At 41.4% G+C, this 12,226-nt stretch overlaps 1 protein-coding gene across 4 annotated transcripts in view; it reads left to right on the forward strand.

The window, feature by feature from the left end:
- HECW1 (HECT, C2 and WW domain containing E3 ubiquitin protein ligase 1) overlaps positions 1-12,226 on the forward strand; it is a 418,742-nt gene that overhangs the window by 312,296 nt on the left and 94,220 nt on the right. For all 4 annotated transcript variants that reach the window (XM_040353252.1, XM_040353251.1, XM_040353253.1 and 1 more), the window contains 3 exons: positions 2,933-3,034; positions 5,875-6,025; positions 8,494-8,612. In XM_040353252.1, coding sequence (XP_040209186.1) covers positions 2,933-3,034; positions 5,875-6,025; positions 8,494-8,612 — 372 coding nt within the window. The remainder of the gene's footprint in view (positions 1-2,932; positions 3,035-5,874; positions 6,026-8,493; positions 8,613-12,226) is intronic.

The following is a 12,226-nucleotide window of genomic DNA, read 5'->3' on the forward strand; positions in this document are numbered from 1 at the left end:
TGTGAACAGTACTCTATGCTGTCTATTGTATCTTGTGCATAGGCGTTTGAGGGACGTTTTTAACGCCTCTCAAACACCTGCTTTTAATGCCAGTTTGAACTTAGCCTAAGGCTTAACGCTCATCAAATGCTTCACAACTACCCATAGGGCATTTGGGAAGTATTTTTAACTCATCATTAATGCTTGTGAAATGCCAGTCTAATGCCCATACTAAAATGTATTAACGCAAGTCCAACGCCCATACTAACGCTAAGATACAATAGACAGCAGGTGCTGAATCCAATATACTAACTAAACACTTCAATCTTCACATTGTAAAATGTTATTTATCAGTTAAAAAATGATCATATCCACATAAAAAAAGTAATAAAGTGCTTGTTTACACTATGGGGCCTAGTAACACGACTCTAGACCTAGACATATAGAACATCTATTTACAAACCAAATTAAATGTATAAACAGTATGTAAAAATATATGATCCTTCATATGACACCCTCATAACCTACACACTTCAACATGTTCTTTATATCTATAGAACACTTTTGATCACAGATATCTTGCATGTTGATCCTGTGGTGGGACCAGACCTAAATCGACACGTTTAGTGGTTCATTGTGCCCACTTCATCAGGAATTATCAAGGATGATATTTTAGTTGGACTGAGCATCCGACTGAGCATTGGAGTGGGGAGTGGACAGGATGAAAGATTATATCAGGGTCATAACATCAACTGGCAACCCAGACAACTGAGGTACCCAAAATGAATCAATCTGTATTGATATACAGATACAGTGGGGATCGAAGTTTGGGCACCCCAGGTAAAAATGTGTATTAATGTGCATAACGAAGCCAAGGAAAGATGGCAAAATCTCCAAAGGCATCAAATTACAGATTAGACATTCTTATATGTCAAAAAAAGTTAGATTTTATTTCCATCATTTACACTTTCAAAATTACAGAAAACAAAAAAATGGCGTCTGCCAAAGTTTGGGCACCCTGCAGAGTTAATATAAATGCTTTTTGTAGCCAGCCAAGAGTCTTTCAATTCTTGTTTGAGGTATCTTTGCCCATTATTCCTTACAAAAGTCTTCCAGTTCTTTGAGATTTCTGGGCTGTCTGTTACGCACTGCTCTTTTAAGGTCTATCCATATATTTTCAATTACGTTGAGGTCAGGAGATTATGAAGGCCATGGCAAAACCTTCAGTTTACGCCTCTTGATGTAATCCCCACCATGGATTTTGAGGTGTGTTTAGGATCATTATCCATTTGTAGAAGCCATCCTCTCTTTAACTTCAGCTTTTTCACAGATGGCATCAAGTTACCATCCAAAATTTGCTGAAATTTTATTGAATCCATTTTTCCTTCTACTCGTGAAATGTTCCCTATGCCACTGGCTGCAATACAACCCCAAAGCATGATTGATCCACCCCCATGCTTAACAGTTGGACAGAGGTTATTTTCATTCAATTCTGTGCCCTTTCTCTCTAAACGTACCTTTGCTCATTCCGGCCATAAAGTTATTATCTAACCTCATCGGTCCACGGAACTTGTTTCCAAAATGCATCAGGCTTGTCTATATGTTCATTTGCAAAGTACAAACGCTGATTTTTGTGGTGAGGACGTAGAAGAGGTTTTCTTCTGATGACTCTTTCATGAAGACCATATTTGTACAAGTATCTCTTTATAGTGGAATAGTGTACCACAACTCCAGTGTCTGCCAGATCTTTCTGTAGGGATCGTGCAGTCAAACGTGGGTTTTGAATTGCTTTTCTCACAATCCTGCGAGCTGTTCTGTCTGATATTTTTCTTGGTCTTCCAGATCTTGCTTTAACTTCCACTGTTCCTGATGACTGCCATTTCTTAATTACATTCCGAACAGAGGATATTGACATCTGAAAACGCTTTCCTATCTTCTTATAGCCTTCTCCAGCTTTTTGAGCGTCAACTATTTTCAGTTTCAGTTTTCTAGACAACTGCTTAGAAGAACCCATGGTGCTGATTGTTGGGGCAAGGTCAGATGAGTCTGGGCATTTAAAACCTTTGAGATTGACATCACCTGGTCTTCCCAGACAATGATTGAGAACAATCCATGACACTGGCAGGTCTCAGCTTTGCAAAGGGGGCAGTGCATGCTATGAATTCTGCAGGGTGCCCAAACTTTTGCAGCCATTTTTTTTGTTTTCTAATTTTGAAAGTGTAAATGATGGAAATAAAATCTAACTTTTTTTTACATATTATAAGAATGTCTAATCTGTAATTTGATGCCTTTTGGAGATTGTTCCATCTTTCCTTGGCACATTAATACAAATTTTTACCTGGGGTGCCCAAACTTTCGATCCCCACTGTATACACTCACTATAGAGATGGCAATATTGCAACCCCTTCTATATAGATACTATTAGAAGGACTGAGTTAATAGATCTATATAGGAGGGGTTGCAATATTCCCATCACTATTGTGAGTGTATATCCATAGTTTTGTATATACAGATTAATTCATTTTGGGTACCTCGGTTGTTTGGTCTGGTGAGGTGACTTGTTCATCAGAAATTATGAAGGATGATATTTTACAATAGTTGGACTGAGCACCTGACCGAGCGTTGGAGGCCTCGACCACACCAGACCTCCAAACCCAGACAACCGAGGTACCCAAAATGAATCTGGCTAAAGATCCAATACTCCCTTATTGTCCTTTTCAAATGCTTGCCTGAATTAGGCACAGGTAGTTCTTAAGGAAACTACTGCCAGAAAAGTGCTGCTAGTGATTTGAACAAGTTAAAGCTTTTTATGTACATATTCTTTGTAGATTGCTGTTTTTATCTAAATTATGATAAAGTTTAATAAATGTGCGCTTATGGAATTGATATCACCAACAATGGAAGCATAATAATTAACCTGTGTACCAATACATTTCCCTCTTCCATCCTCTAGGTGAATGTCCTTTGCCACATAATGCCACTCCTGTTAGTCAGTTACCCTCTCTCCGGACAGATCACCATCATTACCCCACCATTGATGAGCCACTCCCACCAAGTAAGGCCTTATTTGTAAAAACAATGTTCAGTATATGCATGAAGTTTTACCAATAATGTTATCTTTATCAGTGCTAACCATTGCCATATACAGTATCTCACAAAAGTTAGTACACTCCTCACATTTTTTTTTATATTTTATTATAGCTTTTCATGTGACAACACTGAAGAAATGACACTGTTCTACAATGTAAACTAGTGAACTAGTACTGCTTGTAAATTTTCTGCCCACTCAAAATATCTCCACACACAAATTGGGCCCAAAGTATCAATATTTTGTGTGGCCACCATTATTTTCCAGCACTGCCTTAACCCTCTTAGGCATGGAGTTTACCAGAGCTTCACAGGTTGCCACTGGAGTCCTCTTCCATGCCTCCATGATGACATCACAGAGCTGGTGGAGGTTTGAGACCTTGCACTCCTCCACCTTCCGTTTTAGGATGCCCCACAGATGCTCATGTAGCGATGTCCTGGACCCGCTTTGGTCTAATGAGAACCTCTAGAGTTAGGGATAGCTGACATCCTTCTTTGTAGAGTGGGTTATAAGGCATGATGGGTGTAGTGCATGGGCGCCAGACACTTCTTGAATGCAAAGAGATTTATTGTCTCTTGAACAGAACTGTGGGAGAGAGGGTTTAGGGCCAGGACACCCTTTAGTAGTTGCAATGTTAATAAGTTAGACTCCAAAAGTTCTATAGGTAGACTGCCATGCAGGGAAAGGCACCCAGCCGGAAACCACATCTGCATGTGTAGACACGCTGTCTCCTATGGCAACAATCTTGAACAGTTTCTAACAAAGGTTACAATGAACTCTTTCACTTCCTATACAATCTCCCCTTCTAGTTCTTCATTCAACTGAGCTCCCAGTCTCTCTCACTAGACTTGCTGATCCACTGCCACTGGATCTCCTGATCTCTTCCAATCTTCTCACTTAGTATCTTCCTCAAGCGTCGCCCCCGCATCCCTGCTGGGTCCCTACCTTGGAACTCACAGATACTCCTCAAGCTTTACCCCACTGGCCTGCTCGGTCCCTGGCTTGACACACAAGGCTGTTCTGCACGTGTCACCTCTGCTGGCTGGGTCCCTGGCTTGACACCTGCTGAAGTTTCCCAATTCATCACCGTCCCTGGTTGGCGAGAATACTGCTCTGGTACTTGCTTTAGCTACTCACAGTGGTCCCTAATAACAAGGTGGATGGCCCCTTAGTGGTGACAGCATCCCCTCGATCCATGACCATGACAGGTTTTCTGGCTGGCAGAACTGAAAGTTATGGTTGGACTGCAACCTGCAGTCCCAACCCTACGCTGCTCTCTTGCTTCTGGATAGGCCCTCAGACAGCCTAGCAGCCAGATGTCCCCGGGATAGGCCTCAGGTTCTATCCTAGCAGCTCGGGGCAGCACAACACACGTCCACCCAGACAGCCATCCAGGTGGCACCAAACACAGATACCCTAGCCTAACCCAAATAAATAGGCACTCCCAGCAGGCCAAGGGACTCAAGAAGAACCTGCCCATTGACTGAGACACCCCATCTATTCCTAATCTGTCCTTTCAATGCCCTTGTCTTATCTAATGACACCAGATACCCGGCCATCTAGTGATAGAAGAGAGAAGTGCAGCAATTCCAGAGTTAGGGTGGAATCAATAGATCTCCTATCAATTGGCCAAGGCAACTATACCTGGCAGGTAAATTTACTAGCAACCCTGCCTAAATATCAGTGTGCTACATTCAATAGGGTTTAGGTCTGGAGACATGCTTGGCCAGTCCATCACCTTTACCCTCAGCAATTTTGGCAAGGCAGTGGTAATCTTGAAGGTGTGTTTGGAGTCATTATCATGTTGGAATACTGCTCTGTGGCCCAGTCTCTTAAGGGAGGGGATCATGCTCTGCTTCAGTATGTCACATTACATGTTGGCATTCATGGTTACCTCAATGGACTGTAGGTCCCCAGTGCCGACAGAACTCATGCAGCCCCAGACCATGACACTCCCACCACCATGCTTGACTGTAGGCAAGACTTCCCGCCACACATGCTTGACACCATCTGAACAAAATAAGTTTATCTTGGTCTCTTCAGACCACAGGATATGGCTCCAGTAATCCATGTACTTAGTCTGCTTGTCTTCAGCAAGCTGTTTGCGGGCCTTCTTGTGCATCATCTTTAGAAGAGGCTTCCTTCTGAGACAACAGCCATGCAGACCAATTTGATGCAGCGTGTGGTGTATGGTCTGATCACTGACAGGCTGATCCCCACCCCTTCAACCTCTGCAGCAATGCTGGCAGAATTGTCATATGTCTATATCCAAAGACAACCTTTCACCCTGAGCACGTGCACTGAACTTCTTTGGTCAACAATGGCAAGGCCTGTTCTTAGAGGAACCTGTCCTGTTAAACTGCTGTATAGTGAGTGAAAGTGATAACACCAAATTTAACACACCTTCACACTCCCCATTCACACCCGGGACCTTGTAACACTAACGAGTCACATGATCCCATGGAGGGAAAATGGCTAATTGGGCCCAATTTGGACATTTTCACTTAGGGGTGTACTCACTTTTGTTGCCAGCGGTTTAGACATTAACGGCTGTGTGTTGAGTTATTTTGAGGGGACAGAAAATGTACACTGTTATTCAAGCTGTACACTCACTATTTTACATTGTAGCAAAATGTAATTTCTTAAGTGTTGTCACATGAAAAGATATAATAAAATATTTACAAAAATGTGAGGGGTGTACTCTCTTTTGTGAGATACTGTATCTATCATGTTATTTAATAAACAAGTTTGTGTTTTGTCACTATTGGAAATTATCGCCTGCCTTAATTCTGTATTGTGAAACCTAGACTGGGAGGCTCGTATTGATAGTCATGGAAGAGTATTCTATGTGGATCATGTGAATCGCACCACGACATGGCAGAGACCGACAACAGCTGCAACACCAGATGGATTAAGTAGATCTGGGTCCATTCAGCAGATGGAGCAATTAAACCGAAGGTATGTGCAGTAATGTATAGATATTATTTAAGGAAACATAACATCAGAAATAAATGGTAACCCTTTAAAGTGTTACTAAACCCAGGACCCTGCATTCACTATATCTGACCTCCCACAGTACACAGAACATGTAAATGTTATTATTTTAGTAAATGTAAACTGCTAAATACCTTTTCTCATCAGCAGTTAGAGCAGTCTTGTAACTTCTATCAGTGTCCAGCCAAGCACTGATTAAATCTTGTAGGAGGAGTTTTCTGACTGAACAATGAGACTGCAAGACCCTTGACCCTCTGTCTGGACAGTGCTGAGTGGCCCTGTGCTGATCACATGCACCCTCCCAAGAAATTAAAAAATCTCTCTAGCAATACACACCAAACTAAGCATGTGCAGCTTGACTCCATAGACTCTGTGTCATCAGGAAACTATCAGGGGACAGTGGAAGGATGGGAGGATCAAAAAAGCCAGGATCAAACAGGTTCTTTACATAATGCAGTGGATTAACCCCTTGGGTTCCACAGTGAGTATAACAAGCATGTTTTACTGCATATACAGACTGATTTTACTGGTGTGGGTTTAGTAACATTTTAAACAACAGTAGCTATGCAGCAGCATCATATTGGTTGGTAATCAAATGTTAAAATATTGTGTGTGGTTTGGCAAAAAATATCAGATTTTAAACTGTTTTCACATGATGGATCTTATTTACTAACATGGTAGAAATGGAATTGGCATTTCTTGCAATGAAATCAAACAAATGCCCAAATCTTGATACCCATGCAAAAAAACTCTTGAACAAAGCTTGTAAAACACCAAAAAATGCTCAAAAAGCACTAGGAATACACTCTGCTCAGGTGTAAATGCAGGTAGGGTCTCACGTAGCCATTAATGCTGCCAAGGCAAATAATTATGTTTCTTACTATGTCCTAGTATTATACAATGCCATGGCAGGTTAAATATAGTTTGTATATAGGCATACCCCACTTTTAAGTACACAATGTTTTTTTTTTACTAAAGATGGAAAGTGCAAAATCAGACTTACTTCTGCATAGAAACCAATGAGCTTTTAACCCCAGCTTGTTCAATTAAGTCTGCTAATAAAACCTGGAAGCTCATTGGTTTCTGTGCAGAAGTGAGCCTGATTTTGCACTTTCCATCTTTAGTTAATACACCCCATTGCGTACTTAAAAGTGCCTGTAATTGCAATTTCTGTTATTTACAGTTTGAAAAACTTAGAAAATCTAAATAGGTAAAAGCAAATGAAAGAGCTTCCTGGTGGCCACACAAGCATATATAGATGCTATGTTATGTATTAGGTTTTAGTTGATTATATACTGTATAGGGTAATATAAGAGTGAATTATAGGTTTGAAGAAGGAACGTCAGTCCTTTTGCTCCACTTTCCCTCTGGCACTGCCATTATGGTGCTTCCACAGAGGTAAAAAAAGGTCTCTTCCCAGCATTCGGGTCTTGGCAGAGCCCATTGGCAAAGTTTAGGACCTTCTTAATTGCTGTCTTTGTGCATGCATGCCTAGTTGAAAAATACCATTAATATCCAACTGTAAGATAGGGAGGGGGAGTAGGCAGGACAACATACCATTTATTGGTAAGATAGACATACCATTTATTGGTAAGATAGACCATTTATTGGTAAAATAGACCTTCACCCTTAAGGGTGAAGGTCTATTTTAAGACCTGCCCTGCTGTACCCTGTCTCCTTCTTTGATAGAACTGATAGCAACACTCCACCAGTCAGAAAACATTGTTAACAAATTCCTCTACATCTGTAAAAGGAGGTTGATATGATACAGTAGACACTGTATCCTAAAGTGATGTCGTTTTCAGAGGAACGAGCCACACCATGTGGCAGGGGGCATGGGAATCTGACACTCATGGAAGTTTTGAATGCTGATGCTGCAATGCTAGATTGAGGGATGGTAGGAGGTATGATTTGCCAGAGAGTTATGATAGCTCTTCTGTTGCTGGGAATTGCAACTTGTTTCAGTACTATCCTATTTTGAGCTAGGGTGACCAGACATCCCCGGTTTCCAGGGACAGTCCCTGAATTGAGGACACTGTCCCCGGACCAAGTTTGTCCCCAGATTGGATTTCAACATGGGACAATTTCATAGACAGTAATTGCAGAATAAAAAAGAAAATCAGATTTTTTTTCATTATGATGATCATGTGCTGGTCAGATCGGAGGGAATATTCTTCAGTTTCGGGTGCATGTCTGTTCTGCTCCCGCTCGCATTTTCTTCAGCCGTGGCTCAAGTCCTCCGCTCCCCCCCCAGTAGTAGCCGGGGCCCGAGGAGTAAGACTTGACCGGCTGTCAGACAGGCGGCGATGGGCAGAGAGTCGCTGATTGCCACCATTACTAGTAAAAAAATATGTCCCCGGATTTCATTTAAAAAATCTGGTCACCTTATTTTGAGCTCCATTGTGACATATTGTTCTCTATATTAAATTAAGGTATCAAAATATTCAGAGGACTATTGCAACTGAGCGGCCAGAGGAAGAAGCTGATGGACGAAATGACAGAATTCCTGGGGTTGGGGATTCTGAAACTGACTTGTCACAACCAAATCCAGGTATTTTTGTTTATTGTAATACGGATTCGTAATCCATCTGTACTACTGCAGTAGGAGTAAGTAATGCAGAGAAAAATAATAAATGTTTCAGTTTTAAAATAATGCTACTGATGGACTTAATGGAATCATTCCAGGAAATAAGGTAATTTCAACATAAATATGCCATTATGTAATCATTCCTTTAATCAGAGTAATGTATGTACTGTTGAGTTTGATTTTATTCGATATATGGACAATTTTGCTGAATGATAATCTTTTTTTCTACTGCATATCCTGTTCTAGTCTCTCCCTCACCTTAACCCTCTTCTTTGTGTCCAGTTGTAATACAATTGCTTTAAAACTGAAAATTCATTTAAAAGTGGACCTTGCCATAATGTACATTATTGTTAATAGCTTACAAGAGTACCTGTAATGAAAAAAGCTAGATTTATAATTTACCCCATCTTCCACCTGAGGCATATGTGATGACATCCCACTCCTTCTGCCCAGATCCTGGGAAATACAGATAAAAAAGAACCAGAGTGGCTTATCTCAGGATTTTACCTGCCCTGCATTGCCCAGGAATCTTCCTGGAAGGACAGTGGTGACATGCAGAAACAGGGGTAGGGTACGAGTGAACCTAACTTTTTTCTACACAAAGAACCTTTTGAACTATTAACATTAGATCATTTTAGAGGTGACTTTGCATTGTATGGCAAGGTCCACATTTTTTAGTGCTTCTGTGCCTAGGCTGTGGTCATTATTATATGCAGACCTTGCATAATTATTATTTGTATTATTATTTTATACAGGATATATATATATATATATATATATATATATATATAGTAGTAGTAGTAACAAAGATGTATTTATTTCTTGTGATCCTCAGCTCCTAGTGGACATTATATGGAATTTTCCTGGTTCACATTATGCTTATGAATCAATAAACATTTGCCCTGGAGACAAAAAGACCTAGTAACAATCAATGTTGCTGGCATTCATACAGACAAACGTGCATGATGAATAAATAGCTCTTCGGTTTGTGTATAAATACACCCCTATCTACTTTCTGTATAATACTAGTCTCTCTATATGTTTATTACCCTGTCCAGAAGCTTTTTAAGCAAGCCTCCCTGTGTGGATAATATAGAATTACATTCATATGGATTTATATATAAAAAAAATTGCATAGCAATTCTTCAATGAAAGTGCCTGTACTGTGCGAATGGGACAAAAAAAAACAAAAAAAACAAATGCATTTTCACTGGGCGAATTGTTATGTAGTGATTTGTTTTCATAACTACACCCCATAAATGAATTCAAGACAACGTATTAGCCAGTGCATCTTAGGCCCCTTTCACATTGAGGAGTTTTTCAGGCGGTACAGCGCTAAAAATAGCACTGCTATCCCGCCTGAAAAACTCTTTCACTGCAGACTCAATGTGAAAGCCCGAGGGCGATGCGCTGGCGGGAGACAAAAAAATCTCCTGTCAGCAGCATCTTTGGAGCGGTGAGAGGAGCGGCATGTATACCGCTCCTTCACCGCTCCTTCCCATTGAAAACAATGGGAAACCGCGGCAATACCGCCCGCAATGCGCCTCTATAGAGGCGCATTGCGGGCGGTATTAACCCTTTATCGGCCGCTAGCGGGGGTTAATACCGCACCGCTAGCGGCTGATTCCCGCGGCAATCCCAGCGGTATAGCGCCGCTAATTTTAGCGGCGTTATACCGCCACCATGGCTCCCGCCCCAGTCTGAAAGGGGCCATACTTTCAGAACTGAGGGTTTAGGTTTAATTACCTTTATAGCTCTTGCACATTCTTCTGTCATTTCTACAAGAGAGCTTTGCAGGTGTATTATTAAGTAGATCTTTATAGTGTGCTTGTATTTTAGAAGTGAATTTCACAGAGGTTATGCACTGTCAGTAACTAATGTAATTCATCTCTAACACCACACACATGCAGAGTCATTGAGAGTTCCCAACATCAGAAGACTTGGGTTTGCAAACACCAATATTAAGTACATTTTTTATTAAAGATTATTGCAGAACAGACTTTAAATACATCTGCGCACAAGGTGACAAAATAGATAAAAGACTTAATCAGGCCTGTTCAGTAAGTTCAGAATACAAAGATGAATCGCAGAAAAATGGTTGTTAAGCAGATCAGTATGGTCAGCATATGTCACTGTTTCATAGAAATATACGTTAAGCTTCTTGAGCTTAAATAGCAGGATGGAAGCACTGGAAAAGCACTGGCAGTCAGTTAAAATTTCTTTGTAATTCTTTGTACAGTAATCTTGAAATGAACACCTAGGGTGCTGGATATCAAATACAGTGGTAGTATTTTATAACAATATAAAAATGTTAATTATGCAGTTTATCTTATAAGATACAGTTTTAAGATCAATAATTAAATTACAGTGGACTTCAGGTGAAAAAAAACAAATAGAAAACTTATAATCTACAGTATATTGTTGCCCTGGACTGTGCAAAATAGATTGTAAAGACATTACTTTTGGTATTCATTTGAAGTGAAGATCCACTAGGTTACCCACTGGATGTTGCTGACTATATATGCCCATAAATCTGAAGCCTCGTACACACGACCGAGGAACTCGACGGGCGAAACACATCGCTTTCCTGGTCGAGTTCCTTGTTAGGCTGTCGAGGAACTCGACAAGGCAAGTTTCTCCCTTCCCGTTGAGGAAAAAGAAGACATTCTCTCTTTTTGGCTCGACGGGATCCTCAACAGTTTCCTTGTCGAAAAATGTACACACGACCGGTTTCCTCGGCAAAAAAATAATCCCAGCAAGTTTCTTGCTGGTTTTTGCCGAGAAACTCGGTCGTGTGTACGAGGCCTTATATGCTGGTCCTGTGATTTGTTATGTCAGCAATCACACTCTTGTCCAGTCTTGGCTGCCCTGAAGTCTTTGAGGTTAGTTTACTCGGAGCAAATAGGCTGTTCACTTTGCAAGAGAATTTGCTTTTAGCTTAAGTGGATGAAGTGAGGTTCTGCTGTCTTCCATCATCCACCCATGTGCAAGCAAAGATATGTATTTTTTAAATTGGCGTGGGGTTCCACGCCCTTCGGGTCTGGTATGGATTTTAAGGGGAACCCTGTGCCACAATAAAAAAATGGCGTGGGGTTCCCCCCAAAAATCCATACCAGACCCTTATCTGAGCACGCAACCTGGCAGGCCGCAGGTAAAGAGGGGGTATCATTCGTAACGGCTGGTCGGACTCGTAGAAGGATTACGGCACTGGAATTATTATTTTTATTTTTATTAAAGGACTTGTCCCAACTTGGTGTGTGTGTTTTTTACATTTTTCTCACTTTTTTGGGTGAAATGGTAGGGGTACAATGTACCCCATTACCAATTCACGTAGGAGGGGGCCGGGATCTGGAAGTCACCTTTGTTAAAGCCCCCCCGCCCGCAGACCCCCACAACCACCGGTCAAGGGTTGTGGAGATGAGGCCCTTGTCCCCATCAACATGGGGACATCCTCCCCATGTTGAGGGCATGTGGTCTGGTACGGTTCAGGAGGGGGGCGCTCTCTCGTACCCCCCTCTTTTCCTGCGGCCTGCCAGGTTGCGTGCTCGGATAAGGGTCTGGTATGGATTTTTGGGGGG

The sequence above is a fragment of the Rana temporaria genome, chromosome 5, assembly GCF_905171775.1.
Source record: "Rana temporaria chromosome 5, aRanTem1.1, whole genome shotgun sequence".
In the NCBI taxonomy this organism is placed as follows: Eukaryota; Metazoa; Chordata; class Amphibia; order Anura; family Ranidae; genus Rana; species Rana temporaria.